The sequence below is a fragment of the Acipenser ruthenus genome, chromosome 1 (genome assembly GCF_902713425.1).
Source record: "Acipenser ruthenus chromosome 1, fAciRut3.2 maternal haplotype, whole genome shotgun sequence".
Lineage (NCBI taxonomy): Eukaryota > Metazoa > Chordata > Actinopteri > Acipenseriformes > Acipenseridae > Acipenser > Acipenser ruthenus.
The window spans coordinates 20,770,296-20,789,883 of NC_081189.1; the positions used below are offsets into that span (position 1 = coordinate 20,770,296).

Sequence of the window (19,588 nt, forward strand, 5' to 3'; positions counted from 1 at the left end):
GATGGACTTCACTGTGTCTCTGTGCCTCTGTACCACTTTATCCCTGACTTGTTTCGAAAGCTCCTTGGTCTTCATGGTTGCTTTGTTGGATCACTATGTGAGTTGCAGCTTGAAAGTCTTTATATACCTGAGGGAAATGATCTACAAGTTAAACCACTTTGAGTACACACAGGCTGAAACCAAATCATTTGCACCTGAACTGATTTAGGGCTGCAGTAGCAAAGGTGTCGAATACTTATGCAACTGAGATTTAATCTGTTTTTCTGTGTAAATCTTACTTATTTATATTCTATATGCATTTTTAACTTTATCAATGTGGAGTAGTTTGTGTAGATTCTACATGTAAAGTCTAATTTGAAAGCGTTGTGGAGTACGCTCAGGTGCCAACAAAATGTGAAAACTTTGCAGGGTGGTGAATACTTCTGCAAACCACTGTACATTGCTACTTGCACCCCTGCTGTTACTTGTTACTGTTACAACTATTTTCATGTTGCTTTATTTAAGGTAACATTTTCAGTTTTAAAAAAACGTTAATTGTTTTTAATGTAAACAAAACATAATGGTTCTGCGTGGGTAACACACAAATATAATTATTTCTGCGTTAACTGCTTAGAACCATCACATGTCCTTAATTTTTTCCCCAAAATAATTAACATCCTTTGTCTGTTACTCTTAAATAAGCAGATGTACTTCTAAATGCTCCAGGTAAGTTTAATGTGATTGCCTGTGACCAGTTAATGTTGTTGTTGTTGTTTTTAGGGGGGAAAAAAGTAATATATGATTGTTGCATGTTTGTTACATATATGAATAGCCTTTTAATTCATAGTAATACAAACATTGTAAATTCATGTCTTTCTGCATGCATAACTTGTACTGACTTATTCTGGCATGTGTCATGCTTGTTTAAGTAAAGGCCTGTCACTAAAAATGATCAAACTTTAGCAGATTAACAATAACTTAAAACCGTACTAATCAGTACAATCAATTTATGACAAATGATGTCGCATAGTAAAAAACAAACAATCTGCAATACCACAGATGCACACTTTGGTTCATATAAAAACATTTTGTGGTGCAACAGTGTTAAAGTTATTAAATGTTTAACGTTAGCTTAAAGACACAGAACCAAATTTCAATGAGGTATTCATTGATTTGTGTTGTAATAGTTGCTCTTTATCTTTACCATGGCTGGATTTACTAATTCAGTTTCTGTGCTGACATTCATACATCACTAAGCTTATAACAGCATTGAAATGTTTGTTGAAAGTGGACATCCTGTTTATACGCTTAATAAGGACGATTGGAGCCTTGAGTGCAAGTAGTGTTATCTACAACTTTCAAAGTCTCGCGAGTTATTGTAGGCATAGAACACAAGTTTCATGTGTTGGTACTATTTACAGTATACATTGCTGAGTCACAGCAAGAATCTGTTACTGTATATCCTGGCAGAAACTTATTTTTCAAGAAGTGAGACTTTTTGCCAATCGCTTTGATTGTGCTTATTGCATGGCCTGCTTGTGTACAAACTTTGAAAAACTTTGTAAGAAGTCTTTTGGGTCATTTCATGGAAATATAACATTTGTTACATTACTATAGCTATTCTATCTATTTAACACACACTTGTCTTTTGAAATACTAACTGGACAAACACATCAATTTATGATTATTTGTTTATTTAGCAGACGCCTTTATCCAAGGCGACTTACAGAGACTCATATATATATGAATGTATTGTATCACTTAAAGCTTAGACATTTTACAAATGATGACTAGGTAATGCTGAAAGAAAACCCATTTAGAGTCTGGGCTAGAGAAGGAAGGTTTTACAGTCTTTTTGGTTTATATGAAACATGTACTATATACCTACATGTAGTCATGGGGATCTCTCAAGCAGAGACAGACACATTTTGAGTTGGTTATGTGATGTGGACTAATGTCCACTGGGAGACCACTAAGCACATTTCTCTGGAGATATGAGCAGGATTTGTATGCTGCTGTGCCTCAGTGAGATTGATTGATTGTTTTATAAAGAATGGGTAGTCCCATCACAGTGATTCTCATTCAAGTGCAGTGATAAACAGATGGCATTGTCTTAATAACCATAGTACACATTCTTAAATGCTGGGAAAAGTAGGTCATGCCAACTCAATCATATGACCAAATAAGCTGACTGTTTTTTTGGCAAGGACTATGTAAACATCATGGTTATGGAATACTGTATCCTGAAAAAATACTTTCTGCTGGAGGAGATCTGTATTAATGCCAGCAAAAGAAAACAACTCTTGCAGCCAAGCAACAGTGATCATAGTAAACTAAAATGTGAGTGAATGGAATTTAGTAACCCTAGTGGCCTTAAGACACAAGAGCAAGACATGTCATTGAAGAGAAAAGTCCCACATGCCTTCTTATGCTCCAGCAGCCTGGGAAATTTAAATGTTAGAACTTTTAAATGCTTTTCATTTTGCAACTATTTATATCTTTATTTTTTGTTTTCCCCAAAACAAAGCTTTCCATTCTAGTTGTAATAACTTCTAGAGAACTTTGAAAAAAGAGCAGTGTTATAATGAGGTGGGAACCGGGAAAGATTATAGTCTTTGGGGAATTTAATATGCAGTGTACTGAGCCCATGTCCATGATATATTATGTGTAGTATGGAAAGCATACATGTAATACCTAAGTTTAAGAAATGCAAATGTGAGCAGGAAATTCAATTGGGCAAATATAGGTGTCCAGTATTACTGTATTAAAAAGAAAAAATATGTTTTTTTTTAAAGGGCATTTTTCAGATAAGTCTTGTTGATTCATGTCCTTTTTAAACTCTTTATTTTCACAGGCAAGGAACCTGAAAAGGCCAGAGACCGGTATGACAAGGCAACAATGAAACTCCACAATCTCCATAACCAATATGTGCTAGCAGTGAAGGGGGCCCAGCTACACCAGGAGCGGTATTACGACGCTATTCTTCCTCAGCTACTGGACTCCTTGCAGAAGATGCAGGAAGAAATGATTAGAGCACTGTAAGATCTCTCTCGTTTTATCTGTAAGATATACACAATCGCATGTCTGTGTCTGTTTACAGTAAGTATGCATGGGTTTGCCATCCACTGCCGTACAAAATGTTCAGTTTATTTTCACACATTGCACAGATGCCTCATGTATTTGTGCGTGTTTTTGAAGTTTCCACTGTTACCAAAAGATATTAATTAAATTACTGTAAACACGCAACTAAACTGATAGCGAGGATAGCAGCATCAGGGCAAAAGTGCAGCCTTATTTCTGTTCCATTTTTGCAGGAACACAAGAAATCTGTAGTTAACAGTGTATTCTTACTACAGTTTATGTAATATATATGTTTGCATGTTTACACTATTTTACAATGCATGCAAATAAAAACAAACTTGGTGTAAATCAGCATTCAGTCTTCCCACTTTCAATTTGTGTAATCTGCTTTGTCACTCAACAATTTGTATCAATACTAGGCTATATATTATAATCCCCAGGTATATAGCGGGTATGTCATTACTGTAGCTAGAGAACTGCTTATGAAATTACGAGGCTTGCTTAGTACATTTTTTTGCATGTTTTTGGGACATGGTTGTACATATTCTGATGTTGGATGTAGATGGCAATCTGTTCTTTCTTGATACTGATGGCTCTAATTTCTTAATAAATGCATGGCAGGGGATGTATGCCAATAACACAATCATATCGGAAAGCTTTCTCTACCATCTTAAACTGCAGACCAGTGCAGAATTTGTATAACTTCAGAACGCAAGCATGAGTTTGTCTCTGTTTAGTAAAACACTTCAGGTCATATTTTCAAAGCGTTCTCCGGTCTTTAATTAACGTGTATTGTTTTTTAAAAGATGAAAAATCAACAGTAATGTACAAAACTGAGAAACAGACAACCTGAAAGTGCTTAAAATACCTCCAATTATGTTACTTTGATGTTTTTTACTTGTTTTGTAAAGCCAATAGGTTTTTGTCTCTTCAAAAAATAGAAGTTAATTAAAGACTGGGGGAAAGCTTTGAAAATATGCCCCTTAGCTTAATAAACGGTATTATTGTTATTTGTTTATGAACAAAACGTTTTATAGCGTGCACGTGAAGGAGCCAATATAAGTCAAATTTTACAAATATCAAACTGCATTTAAGTCATACCCCTTGAGCCTATTTTAATATGTGGGTGGGTTTCAGCAGGCCCTGGTCACCTGTTCATCCCCTCATGAGTTTTTGAAAATGAAACAATTCAACTCATAAACTGTTCTTATATTAAGTTTCACCTTATAATCCAAATACTAATGGACAGATTTCCTTATTGTATCAGTCACTGACTATTAGAAAGTTCCTTGTCACAGAGAGGGACAGTTCTGCTTTTATATAGGGAGGTTTAATTTAATGGCCCTGTCTTGTCGCACCACAGTAATGTAAAACAAAGCAATGAATCACCAACATGCATTTTAATATTCTTTTTACAGCAGATCCTTTATATTTTCAAATCACAAGGGGAGAGCAGCAGCACAATCAAATCATACATGCAGCTACACATTCAGACTGCTACCAGTCATTTTATTTAGCATGTTTTGTTTTCAGTTTCAGTTTGAAAATGTCACTGTTCCCCCTTTGACACGCAACAAATGTATAGTAACATTCAGATATGTTCACACAAGTTTCAATATTTGGACATTTTTAAATGTGCGACTTAAGAATTCTTATCATAATATGAATATGTTGTAAAATTTAAATTGTTTACAGTACACAATATTATGTATACTGGTCATAATTACGAATTTAGAATAGGTAAACCATGTTCATTGAAATACACGTTACTGTGTGATTAAGACTGAGTACAGTGTGGTCCTAACCAGGACTTGTAACCAAAAGGTCACCGGTTCAAATCCCACCTCTGCTACTGACTGACTCACTGTGTGACCCTGAGCAAGTCACTTAACCTCCTTGTGCTATTGTTAAATCAATGTCCTATTGCAAAGGTGCGCAATCAAACTTATCACGGGCCGCATATCCTAATGTGTAATCTGAGTTTAACCCTTATCTTAATAATCTTAACCCTTAACTACAATATATATATATATATATATATATATATATATATATATATATATAGATATATATGTATATATAGATATAGATATATATAGATATATATATATATATATGGCAGTTTCCCTTAGGATTACTGCTAATTTTATTTCTAAATAGTGTACAGCAGAGGGCACTCAAGGGCTTTGTAAAAACAGAAATGATGGTTCTAGTGCTAATTTCTATTGTTGGACTATACCTTTGTCATGTTTTATCATTCTTTATTTTTCTTTCTTTCAGGAAAGGAATTTTGGAAGAATATAGCCAGATCACCAGTTTTGTAACAGATGAAATAGTTAAGCTTCATGCAGACATACACACCTCTCTAGAACAGATTGACCCTTCTTCAGAGTATGACAATTTTATTGAAGTTCACAGGTGAGTTGCTTCACTTAAATAATGAAATAATTATTAACAGCCACAAAGGATTACTATGACACTGTAATGGATTGAAACACATACACCTGTAGGAGACTTGGTAGTGTACTATAAATGATGTGATTATTGAGTGTGTAGCACTGATGACAGTAGCACTTTCCGTTGCCAGTGAGATAAGATTTAATAAATGGCTTTCTACTGTTTTCAACTTTTTTTGATAGTTTTGATCATTTTTGGCAGGAGTGTGTGTTTGCACTAGTTTTACTAATACTTCTCGCCTCTTGCGCTTTGTATACCTTTATCACACTGCTTTAAGAGACTGTGTTGATAAGCACAGCAGTGCAACTTAATTTAGAATGACATGCCTAAACATGTAAAAATACAAATATGTTTGTTCCAAAAAAGAAAGAAAAAACATAACAATAAGATAAGTTTATTTACATTCAGTAGACTGGATCAAGAAAAAAGCCTATAGTTTGTATACATAGCAAACACTTTTTTTTTTTTTTTTAAACAGATCACCCGAAGTTAAGGAACCAAGCGTGGAATTTGATGTTTCTCTGTTGGAAGAAGCCGAAAACCTTCACGCAAATGAGATCTTGTGGAATAATTTAACAGCTGATAGTTTACAAGCAATGTAAGTTTACAATATTAAGTTAACATTACATACCAAGTGCAAAATGTCCTACTAGTTTTCAGAGCCATTGTGCTGAACTTCATTATTCAAGTGGCCCATAGGTACTGGCAGACCTGTGTCTTGGGGTGTAGCCTGCATTACTTAGCAATATGTTATCTAAGTCTGCAATTGTGTGCCCAGTGATGCACGTTGGTAATGCATACTGTGCTGTCATTATTCTGTACAATCTTTTCAAATCTGTAAAGTTGTCAGAAAGAGTGGGAGATACAGCAATTTTTTTTATCCAAAATACATTTTTATGAGAGTAATGGCAAATTAACAAATGCAGAACAAATTCAATATCATAGCAGTGATTATTTAAAATGTACACATTTTGTAGTTTGTTTTTGACACTTAAACTAAAACTAAGAAGGTCTGATAAACTATAATACTTGTAGAGGAACAGGTGTTTGACAAAATAAATGAAAATAACCGAGAGACTTTGTTTTATTCAAATTCAACCCCCGACGTACATTTTGTATCTCTCTGTTTCAAGTCATGATGGGGATTATAACAGATCTATCATGGGGCTGAGTTGGCAGGTAAAAAGAGAGAAAAAAATCCCTGTACGAATTGGAGGTGGTAGCCATCAGAACAATTTAAAAATTATGCAGTCATGTCGAATCGTGCTTCCCATGATGGCACCCAATATCTGTATACCAGAGGCATGCACAGGAATTCAATTTTAGCTTATTGTGCATAGGAATTCGATGTTCGCAAATTAAAAACAGCATGTATGTAGAGAATGCTGCATTTAAAGAAGGCACTACATTTCCTTCTTGGTCCAGGTCCATCAAATTTGTTGTTCTTCTTCAAAATAATACAACAAAACTGCAGTGCTAGCAGCATTTTGAAAACATTTGCTCCACGGTCCTGAACACAGTTAAGGATAAGTACAGTACAGTAATGTTACCGTTAAAAAAAAAAAAAAGAAAAAAACAATGAATAAATGAATACATAGGCTACGCAAAATGCTGGAATGACCAGGTTTCTGGATAGGAACAGAGAACGAGATGATAACCGAACTGACCTCGGGTCACAACCAGAACGGGCTTGGTATTTGATGTATGCTATACAGTCACTATTGCAGTAGGCATTTTACAGAATTGAAAAATTACGTTTTAATAGTGCCTAAAAATACAAAAATAAAACCTGTCTAAAACTAATAAGCCATTAAGTTCATTCATTAGTTGCAACCCAGATTACACCTATTGTGAGCAAGAGCTTGTATTACAATCGGTGTCATCGGGAGACACATCCACAGCATACACTGCTCCATGTGAAACCAGGCAGAATGTAGCCGCAGCTACTGTTTGTAAAAATTAGCTAGAGGGGAACTCTTGGGTGCTATTACCTGAACAGAGAGAACGACAAAACTGATTCTGGAACTGCAGCCAAAGATGTAAACAGTGCCACCAAGCCGGGATAGGTCAGAGTTGCCCAAAGCAGTTCATAATTCCGATGAAGTACTGAATGTTATTTCAGGTAATCCGGGAAGATATGAAACAACACAGTAAGGTCCAATACATCTTACAGGTGTTTTTATAACTTCTATACAGGAGACATGATACTGGCTGTTTTAAGGTATGTCAGCTGGGACACGCTTACATATCTGTCAGCTAGAGTGGTGAGCAGTGCATGTAAAACTGCTATTGGCACTTCTGCAAAATTCAAGCACTGTGATAACTGACCCCCGGTTTGCCCCTGCTATATTATGGCATGTATTTCTAATTAGTCTCCATTGGACGTATATGGGAAAGGGAGAAAATAAAAAGATTTAAAAAAAAAAAAAAAAAAACATCTTGTGTAGATGGTTTGTTAATGCTGAAATGTTCTATATTTTTTGATAGGTTGAAAACAGCAACAGATGACCTAGCCCAAACTCAACAGACACTACTTAACAAAGAAGAACTGATGCATGACTTAGAAAGGAAAATTGAAGAATCTGCCAAATCGTGTGAAAGTAAATCCGAGTATGTATCATGCAAAATGGGTTTGTGTATCATTTCACTTCAGTGGCTCAGAAAGTTAAGCAGCCTGGGGTTTTATGTTTTTGAATTAACATGACCATGTGGACTTCATTTAATACATGTTGTTTTGCTATCTAGTGGTGGTCTGCTATTACTGCAATAAAGTTAACCAGATTTTCTATGTTTGAGATTTAGCTTGTTTTAAAAAAGAAGTACAGAGAATTGATAAACCTGACAACATTTTAAATTCCAAAGAAATTCTAGGGTTTAGTGGCCTACACAAAAACAACTTTGTTCCTGCACCTTTGAGTCCATTGTGGAATCATGCATTCCACAGGCAGAGCATTTAAAACGAAACAGTATTAGTGTGGACCACAGTAATTCAATTCTGGACAAGATTTTATCCCCCAAAATATGAAGCCTTCAATGCTCTCTTAAGTAAGCATGTGTATATAATCCTTTGTCTCTATTTATTTTTTGATTTTTTTCTGTCTGCCAGCGTTGTCTTGCTGCTTAGCCAGAAGCAGGCATTGGAAGAGTTAAAGCAGACATTGCAATTGCTGAGATGCACAGAGGCTAAGCTGGCCGCTCAGAAAGAGTTACTGGATAAGAAGATGCAAGAGAATGATGGTAAAGAGCCCCCTCCTGTAGTAAATTACGAAGAGGATGATGTCAGATCTGTTGCTTCCGTGGTACGTGCATTCCTTAAAGCATTCAAAACACCATGCTTCACACATCGAGCAGTGAGACGCTGTGGTAAATGCGTGTGCCTCTGCCTGTTGATGCCCATGGTTTGTGTATGCCTATAGTTTTATACCACCTGCAATATAAACACACTGAAAAGTCATCAGGGTTGTTTATCTTTTGAATGGCTTGACTGTTGAAGAATGTTGTAATCAAACACCAATGCATTTTATTTCAGCATTAAATTGAGCAATATTGTGACACTAATACACAAAATGATACTTATCAGTTTCAGAGGTTTTCTAACGTTGCAAATGTTGCTTCCATGAATTTTAAATCACTTGATTTATTATTATTATTATTATTATTATTATTATTATTATTATTATTATTATTAGCCCTTACCCAGGACGACTTACAGTTGTATACAAAAAATACATACCAAGAATTACAGTACAATTAAGAGCAAGATATGAAATACAATGACTTAAGTCCTAATAAGCGCAAATACAAAACAGTACAATTTGACATAGGGGCTGTTCAAGAGCAGGTAATCAGGTTTAGATATGAGCGCAAGTGAAATACAAAATACTACAGATTGGGTCAAGTGCAAGATTAAATACAGTAAAATAGGGAGCAGATAAGTGCAAGTTAAAGTGCATTAAGGGCAGAGTGCTATATTGTCCAGAAGGGAAGAGTTGAGTTTAACAGGTGGTGTTTGAAGAGGTGTGTCTTGAGGAGGCGCCAGAAGGTGGTCAGGGACTGGGCAGTCCTGACATCCTTTGGAAGGTCGTTCCACCACTGCGGGGTGAGGGTGGAGAAGGAGCGGGCTCTGGAGGCAGGGGAGAGGAGAGGAGGTACAGCCAGTCTTCTAGTGCAGGTGGAGCGGAGAGGTCGGGTGGGGGTGTAGGGAGAGATGAGGGTCTGGAGGTAGCTGGGTGTAGTCTGGTCAAGGCATCGGTAGACGAGTACAAGAGTCTTGAACTGGATGCGAGCGGTGATGGGGAGCCAGTAGAGTGAGCGAAGCAATGGAGTAGCGTGGTAGAAGCGAGGCAGAGCAGCAGAGTTCTGGATGAGCTGGAGCGGACGGGTGGCGGACGCAGGGAGGCCAGCCAGGAGGGAGTTGCAGTAGTCTAGGTGGGAGAGTACCAGGGCCTGGCGAGGAGTTGCGTGGAGTAGTTGTTGAGGAAGGGTTGGATTCTTTGTATATTGCTCGGGAAGAATCGGCAGGTGCGTGCTAGAGTGGAGATGTGCTGGGAGTAGGAGAGGCAGGGGTCCAGGGTTACTCGGTGGTTCTTGGCTGAGGTGGAGGGAGAGAGCATAGTAGATTCCAGAGGAATGGAGATAGAGAGATCAGAGGAGGGGGGAAGATGAATTAAACTCAAATTATGCAAGCTCTGACCAATCAATAAAATACTATCTTGTGCTGTAACCTAGCCAAGGAGTCTCTCTCCTGGCCTGACATGTAATCCATTGCTGTAAATCTCTTTGGAGACATCTTATTCTTTAATTATAAAACAGTTTACTGTGTTGTGCTGAGCTGCAGACAGGTCACCTGTGAATCTCTATAATTTCTGTCACCTATTGCTTTTTGAATTATTTATTATGGGGTAGATGACAAACAAGCTCCTTCATTAGTTGCAAGTCATTTTGATCAGTTTGCATTGTCATCTGGCATTTGTCAAATTCCTAAAAAAAACTGTAAAACTAAAGTAGACAATGACGTGGTGCAATGTTCTGTTTAATAGGTTTAAACCCAGCAAGATGTGCTGCTACTGTTAATACTTGAAATACTGTACCTCTGAATCACTCATTGTCATTATTATGGAGTTAGTGAAGATGTGATGTCTATTCTTTTTCATATTGGATTTTTTTTTTTTTTTTTTTTTTTTTTTTTTATACTGTAGCTGTAAAGCACTGCAGCTAATTACAACCTAAACATTTCAATAACCTGCAGGAACATGAATGCTGGCATTGTCCTGGGAATTGCATTGTTATGCAGCTAGCAATGAGAAATGTCCACTTCTGGTAGATCTTTTTGTGGCATCCTGGTGTGGACGCTTAAAATCGAGTTGTCTTTTCAATTATATATAGAAAAATGTCAAACATTATTAAAGGATTAATGTAGTTTTCTAATTGAAATATTTATTGTACCTAATTAAGAGCATGATAACCTAAATAAGGTGCTGATGGATATGATTGCATAATTGTCAGTATCTGTCTTCTGTAACCCCAGCCCATTTACTAAGTGAATTGGCTACTCAATGCACAAGAGCAATTGACAAAAGACTGCCAATGTGAGCATTGCTGCACAGCACAGCAGACACCAATGCCAAGCTTGAACTTAGAGAGCAACCTATTTTAATGGTTAACTGGCAGATGAATTAGGAGTGTTGTTTTAAGCTTAATGTTCTTAAATTGTAGTTCCAAGAAAGAACTGCATTTTTCAGGATTTTTTGGGATTTTTTTCATGTGCATAGATGCACAACTTTGAGATGGTACATGAAAAACATCTTATTCTTAAGGGAAAGATTAATTATTTCAAATAGTTCACTGGATTTCTGAAGTTCCTGAGAGAGGCTGGGAATAGCAATCTGATTCCAATCCAACTATCCAAATTGTTGCTTTGCAGTCATTTCTGTAGTTTTCTGCACAAGTTGATTTTGTATTTATTATTTTTAAGTGCCTTGTTGTTTTACTATCTTTCCTAATGTGCTAATTACTAGATGTCTTTTCATAAAAATAGTTCCAGTACCAGTGTGCAATATAAAAAAAATAGTTGTGGTCTCTTTAAAACCACAGTGCTCCGTCTGACCACATGAGGGCTTGTTATGCTCTTGTTGGGAAGTTGAAGTCTTGTGAGATGTTATAGCTAACCAGGTTTCATAGAGGCAGGTTGAAAATACAGGTGCGCAGGGTAACTCCAATAACTCATCTGAAGATTATTTTACAATAATCTAGTTAAGAAAATACCTACAACAGCCTTATAAATGTATACAATACAATGTACCAATGTCATTGGTCATATACATGTGTGTAAGCGATCAGGTTCTTACACTCATACACTCCACAGTTGCTACAGATTTCCTGTCTTACTATATGCTACCACTGTGTTTTCTCTTTATATTTATATTAACAGTTTGATATTAGTCTAACTTCACTATAGTGAACCCTTCTTATAACAACCCCCCCTTTTTAATGGTCCAAGCAGCATTTATATATATAATTTGCGTGGAAAGGCGTTATTAAACACATACATCAGTTTAAGAATAAAGAAAAATAATTGCCAAAGAAATGTCAATATTAGAAATGTCCACTAGGGGTCAGGAGGCATTTGACCTTGTCTCTCAGAGGGTTAATTAGCTCATTGAGTAACACTTTAGTTTAGGGATCCGTTATAAGTGGTTATAAACAATAGCAGAAAAAAAATGGCAAAGGTGTATAATAACTTTATTACAGTTGGTGAGAGATTTATAAAGACAGACATATAAATGCAGACAGACAGACCTGAACACAGTCAGACAAACAAAAAAAATGGCAGAAGTGTTTAAGAGTCGTATTTGTAATCCTATTGTGTAAATGTTACTAGTATAATTAATAACATGTTTATAGATTGTTTTATAATCACTTATAACGTATCCCTAAAGTAAAGAGTTACCACTCGTAGGAGCAGCTGAAATTAAGCTGACTCCAATCTGGTAAACAAGGAACATATTTTAAGGGGTTCTTTGTCTGTGCTTGTTGTTGGCGAGTATGAGATGGTTTGGAGACCTGTGTGCCGACTGGGTGAAAGGAAAACAGTTAATAATTGAGGAAAAGGAGAATTATTTGTTGGAGAAAAGTAACCCTGTAGGAGTACAAGCTGTCAGATAACCTGTGTAAGTCAGAACAACATTTGTCACTTGGAAACTGCGACCAGTATCGATCAGTGTGTGTTTTCTGTTTATTTTGTTTTGTTGGATAAACGGCTTAGCATTTCCAACCGCAGTCAGGCAAAACTGTGTTTAGCTAGTAGTCCGAGTGGAGTTAGGTTTTTCTTTTGATACCCTTCGGGGTGTTGTGTGTGTGCGTGTGTTTTGTTTTGTTTTTTACCGTAAATACTTTTTGGCCTCCAAATACTTTATTTGGATTTCTGCACTACAAATACAGACACTGTGTTAATATATATATATAATATTATATATATGGTGATGACAAATGCTCAAATCAGTTCTTAATAACATTCAGTCGAATGCTTTCATCAGTTATGATAAAGCTACCAGTACAGTCAGAAATACTTGCACTTAAAAACATCCAATTCTAAAACCTATTGATTTTTAAAGTGATTTTCTTTTCTTAACAGGATTATACAATTAAAATCACACATTACTTTTTCTGTGCAAGTTATTTAGCTCGGGTGAAATGTGCAATTATTGTTATGGGAACATACCGTAAAAATCATTGTATAGGTCGCATGGGTGTAAAAGTTGCTCACCTCTTTTTGAGACTTCCCTTTTTTTTGTGTTTTAAAATACAATTTTTTTTTTTTAACAATTGATTTTGTTTCCTCTACATCTTCAAAACCGATAAATAAAGTGAAATACAGAGGTTAAGTTTTCGAAATAACCCTTGTTTGTAATATTTTATTCCATTAATAATTTTACAGTGTTTTCATTTTTAGTTAACCCTATTCTGCCTACATGGAATGACCACATTTGGGTGTGAATATATGACAACTTTGTGTTAACGCTTGTAGTACGGTAACCATAAATCAGAAATTAAAACCCAACATATCAACAGAAAAGCATTAAGTAGACCTTTCCAATGATATAATATGTTTGGTTGTGGGATGTGTTATATTTTTTCACATATAAGCCATGCCTCCCAAAAAATATTAAAGATTGTATAATAATAAATAATATTTGTAAAACATGCAAATGTACTATTTTTTCTAAACTATGTAGAAAAACATTAGAGTATATATGAGCTGCACAATTTTACAAGGATGTTATATCAGAATTCAGAATTGAAATTGCTTGTATAGTTGCAGAGCTATACAGGGTTTTGTAATGTGTGTATTTCACAAAAAAAGAGCCGAAATGGCGTATGCAGGTCAGCTGTGAAATGAAACTGGAAACGTAATATTATCTTGTTTGTGATAAAAGAACATTTTGTATGTGTATAGAGGTAGCAATATATATATATATATATATATATATATATATATATATATATATATATATATATATATATATATATATATATATATCTATATATATATATCACAATGTTCAGATAAAAAGGACCAATACAGTTTTATGTTGATTATTCACAGATAGATTTCACCATATGTTATTCTTTTATATAAGAATAACACCCAGGACTCCACTGAAAGTGTTTTGTAAAAGAGATTTGTAACCCTGTTAATAAAGATGATGGCTCGAAACCCAAAAGCCAAACTAACCTGTTGTTACTGAGCTGATGCAATGTGAGAGTTAAAACCCTTTTCAAGCGTGTGCTGGTGGGAATCTCATCAGAATGCACACATTGTTCTAGTTGTAAGTTCTAGAAGCAGTCATTTAGCTGCTGTTAATCCCCACGACTCATTTATCTGAAGAAGCCCCTTTATCTTGTCATTACCTGAGCTGCGTGAAATGAGTCCTGGTAGGCCCGCAAGCGAAAAGAGGCCTCTGTATCCATGGTGACGCCGTGAGCAGTTTTTAATGAGCCATTTAACCCCTGGATGTAAAACTCGACCTGTCAACAGACAAGAGGGAGGCCCGGTTTGTTATCTTGCAAGGCTTGTAATTCTGAGCCAACATGCCCAGTTTTGAACTGCAATGGAGCTAGAAGGAGGACTGTTTTTATTATTTAATTTAGTTATGTAGTAATATATTACATTTAAACATTTGTTCAACTGATGGTTATTCAGAATGGGGAAAAAAATGATCAAAGTTTTGCTAAAAGGTGTTTTACCACAGCTACTGCAATGCATTTTCTGTGATGTACTTTAGCATCTGTTTACAGCAATGGTTGTCAAATGGCGGCCCATGGGCTAAATCCGCGGATGCCTCCTGGCAGAGCTGTATCAAGGGCTGAGCGAGAGCGGAACTTCACTTTAATATTACCGCAAGGCGGCTGTCATGGGTGATTTCTCCGTATGACCTTCATATATATGTTGAGAGTAAGCAGAAAATTAAGTGTTTTGCAATATGAATCCCAAAGTACAGTACTTGCTGATTGCGATGATGCATTTATGCCTCACTATGGTACTGGAATCTTCATATGATAGACAGGAATGCAGAATTACATAAAACACAATTCAAAAGTAGCATACATTTCTTTTAATGCTTCATTGTGTTATGACAAATTCTAATGAGAAAAATTGTACTTTCGTTCTGCTATCAGCTTTAGAACTCCAGGTGTGATAGGCGATACGTAGGCAGTCCTCCAAAGATTCTTGTGTCAGCCTGTTTCGTGCATCTGTTTTTAATATTGCATTCATTGTGGAATAAGCCGCTTCACATGTGTAAGTAGATCCAAACATGGAGAACACAAACAGAGCCAGCGGTAGCTGTCTGGACATATATAGGAGGACCAGAATGATTCCAGATTTGCTTTGTTAATGAATTCAGTTTTCAGCAACGACAATGCCTGCAAATATACAACTAGTTGCTGCTTCGTCGATTGCGGGAAGCGCTTGCTTTGCATGGGAGGTGGGTTGTATTGCAAGTGGCCCGCTCTGTGGCTGCCCGCGGGTCATTTGGCCCACCGTCAAATTTAATTGCCAACCACTGATTTACAGTATCCACCACTTACACTGTACAGTATCCACCACTTACACTGTACAGTATCCACCACTTACACTGTACAGGGTTATTTCAGGCAGCCGTTTATATCGGACAAATAGCTTTTGCCGTTTGCCATTCCCATTTATTTCAATAACAAAGGCATTGTTTATACCATGTTAAGCACGCCATATGTTTTGGGCAAACTCAGCTGTTTGGATCTCATTATGTGCCATTCACATAGATTTAAATAACAAATGCACTGCTTATACTGTAGTAATGGCTCTTACTAATCCACCAATCAGTCTAAAAATGTCTTGGATACTGTGCGCTTGCTAATGTATGTTTGTTACTCAGTCAGTCAGTAAACAATGCAACGTTGCTTCAAAAAAACTGGGGTTTCTGTGGTTGAGGAGGAGAGTGCTGACGAAAATACAACCGAAACTGAAACTCTGACAACACCAGAGTGGATGTCAGAGGAAGAATTCTCAGCTGTGTCACCTTAGCGACCAGGACGCTCTGCCTGAAAGACACCGATGACATGAGCGTGCGTGCATGCTGCACTTGTAACACTGCTAATATGGAGCAGCATCTGGATATAGAACTGAACTGGGATTTTTTAGAAAACGCTGACAAGATTTGCCATCCATACTTGCAAAAAAAGATCATCTAGATGCATATCACAGAGTTCTTCACTGGAAACAATTTGCAGTAATGCAGCCTAACTGTACTGTACATTTCTGCACTTGCATTACTTTTTTGCACTTTTTATTACATTCATAGGTTTTGTTAGGGGTGGGCACCAATATTGATATTTTGATATGATTTCGTTCGATAGCAATAATAATTTCCATATCGCGATATCATGGAATTAAAAAAAAAAAAAACATGTACGCTCGCAGAGACATACTTTTTATTACTAATACTGCTAAAAATACAAACGCAGTATAATCAAGTTTATTTTATATTAAGATACAACAAACCCTATAGATACCACTCATGGTCAGTCTCGTAGGCAAACACAACACATTAAGTATTATTTAACCATTTTATTCCAAGTTTTTCTTTTTCTAAGAACCTGATTAACAAATGTATTTAAAACATACAATAGCTATAGATCAAGAAAAACAACAAATCCACAACCTGTGCACCCTCTCTCGTATGCTCTACTCCTGTTTCTTCAGCTGTTTCCTTTCACCAGCCAATCCCTTAGCAGTAACTATATCCTGTTTTCAAAACGTGAGCACATCAACTAAAAAACAGGATTGTCTTTTTTAAAGGGTTACACACCTAAAAACAAACTTAACACAAACAAACATAAGAAACAGGAAACTCGGCTTAAATAATTTGTTTGATATATAAAATTAGTTTTTTCTTCAATTCAGAACGTGCTCTTAAACGTGCTCATAAGGTATCAAACGCAGTTCGCATGCTGCATTAAGCACTATTGGGATTATTTTGAGATGTGCGCATGCGTCAGTGGTTCATTGCATTTTTTCCATGTGATTACTTACACTATTAGTAATGTATTTTTAGTGTAATGAGTGTCTTAATAAAGATTTCTAACCGCATACACACTTGTTTGTTTTGATGACTGTACTAGTGATTGGGGGACATTTTGAATGTCGGGTTATTGTGTGGGTGTTTATACCGTCCATCACTTACTGTGGGTGAATCACGTTAACACAAACGCGCCCGTTGTAAGTGGTGGCGACCTGTATTTGTTTGAGCACAAATTACATGCATTTTGAATTGCCATGCTTGTAATAAGCAGTGTGAAGTAGTGGTTAGGGCTCTGGACCGGAGGGTTGTGGGTTCAATCCCAGGTGGGGGACACTGCTGCTGTACCCTTGAGCAAGGTACTTTACCTAGATTGCTCCAGTAAAGACCCAACTGTATAAATGGGTAATTGTATGTAAAAATAATGTGATAACTTGTAACAATTGTAAGTCGCCCTGGATAAGGGCGTCTGCTAAGAAATAAATAATAATAATAATAATAATAATAATAATAATAATAATAATAAATGATTGTGGCATATGAGGATAAATCGAACTTCTTTTATTGAAAACGCTGCTGAATCCAACAATCCTGTTCAATTTTTCACCAAAATAATATAACTTGGTGAATATGCTTTCCCAGAAACCAGACATTGTTGTCTTACTAGTTTGTGTAGTTCTAGCTTCAGATACACAAGCTTCATCCTTCCCCTTTTCAAGCTTCTGGTCTCCTGCTACTATATGGATCAGCAGAGGGTTACAGATGCCCTATATATGGTCTATGTTACATTTAAAATCAGGTAAATAACCTCATGACATCATTATTTTGTTTTTTTCTCTCCAGGATAAAGGAAAAGACAAGACCTCGAAGTTGGACACCTTGCGGCATTCTATTGCTGGGATTATTCGGTCTCCAAAATCAGTCTTGGGCTCCTCCTCAGTAAGTATCTGACCATTTTTCTGAAAGTATGTATCTGAAGTAACGTTATGTTTTAGGCTGTGTTTTAAAAATCCCAGTAGCTTCCATTCACAGCTGAACGAATTCAGTGATTGGCTAAAGTGACTGGAACATTTCAGCTTGATGAGTCATTTTGGTTTCCCTGATTTTGTAAAGCCAAAAGGGCATCATTTTGAAGGAACATCTTTTACTGTTTCTAATTGCTAGTAATGTAGCTTGCACAATTGCCATGGTATTCTCAATTAGAAACTCATGAGTGCACATTTTATAATGATGACATTATTTTGCATATTGCTGTAGTGCTGTACAGAAGGTGGTTGTTGGCCATTTAATATTTGGCCTGCAGTTGGAGCGGTTAGGAAATACACCGCCATATAAATAAGAAACGCATCAGTTGAATCTCCACTGAAGAAGACATATGGCTGAAACATTCGTCAGTTGGTGTTAGACTTGGGGTTGAATAGTTACAGAAGACTCTAGTGTTGACAAGAAGCACACTACCTTTACTGTATCCCATCTGTTATGTATTGCAGTCATTTCTTGATATATTTGTCCACACATCCTTATAAATGGCTGGGAAATAAAATGTTTCTCAAAATAATCAAGGGATACAGTAAAGGTAAAGCAATGTGTGTCTTGTAAACGCTAAGGGAGGTTAACCTCTTAACCCTAATATCAACAGAGCTGTGGTACAGACATGTTTTTAAAGTGAAAACAATAAATATGAGTAGTACAGTGTATGTGTTGCTATATAGCACGTCACCCATGATTCTGTGCGGAATGTATTGCATGTTCAAATGTTTTCATTTTTTTAAGTGTATAGACTCTCACTTCTCTACACTTGGGCAGCACTGAATTGAACATGCATGCTTTCAGCAGACAATATGTAAGCAAACACAATCTGCAGCCAGAGGTAATTCACAGTCTGGTTTTCAATACATTTTCTTGCTTTGCTTGTATTGGTTTTGAAGACTAAATGCAGCACGAATACTGCTAATGGTTGTATTAGACCATCTAGTTTGGGTAACTGTAACCAAGACATGCTAATAATGAATGTTCTTGTTTGCTTTTTTCACCTATTATAGAAAGACATTTTTTTTCCAGCTGATCTGTTTAAAGTCAAGAGCTTGTTAGAAACTGTGTTGCATTAGTGATGCGCTGCAAGAGTCTTCTAATTAGTTGTGTATCATTTAGATCAGGGTTCGTAATGAGATTTAGCATAACAGTTAACATCCTGGAATAAATCAAATCGTGTTTGGATTGAGCATGACAAGTTAGGGCGTGCTGCTACATGCAGTTATTCACTTAACTGTTTATTGCATTAGCTACACACACTGCTTGTATATTTTCCATGCCATTGACATAGCACAAGTAACAGTTTTCATTTACCAGAGACAGTACAAAATACAGCAGCTTGTGTTTTACCCGACATGGTGAAGCATACTGTATTACACAATAAACAAAGTGGCAAAAGACACATTTTCATAAAGTAATATCATTACTGAAGTTTACTTATGCATTTTCTAGCTGAACAAGCAAGTTAAAACCGTCAAATT

At 36.4% G+C, this 19,588-nt stretch overlaps 1 protein-coding gene across 2 annotated transcripts in view; it reads left to right on the forward strand.

The window, feature by feature from the left end:
* LOC117973179 (tyrosine-protein kinase Fer-like) overlaps nucleotides 1-19,588 on the forward strand; it is a 96,719-nt gene that overhangs the window by 27,122 nt on the left and 50,009 nt on the right. Inside the window, exons 5-11 of one of the 2 annotated variants that reach the window (XM_059021219.1) lie at nucleotides 685-705; nucleotides 2,834-3,017; nucleotides 5,341-5,478; nucleotides 5,996-6,115; nucleotides 8,005-8,127; nucleotides 8,624-8,816; nucleotides 17,919-18,014. In XM_059021219.1, coding sequence (XP_058877202.1) covers nucleotides 685-705; nucleotides 2,834-3,017; nucleotides 5,341-5,478; nucleotides 5,996-6,115; nucleotides 8,005-8,127; nucleotides 8,624-8,816; nucleotides 17,919-18,014 — 875 coding nt within the window. The remainder of the gene's footprint in view (nucleotides 1-684; nucleotides 706-2,833; nucleotides 3,018-5,340; nucleotides 5,479-5,995; nucleotides 6,116-8,004; nucleotides 8,128-8,623; nucleotides 8,817-17,918; nucleotides 18,015-19,588) is intronic. The other variant, XM_059021225.1, reaches the window with a different exon arrangement.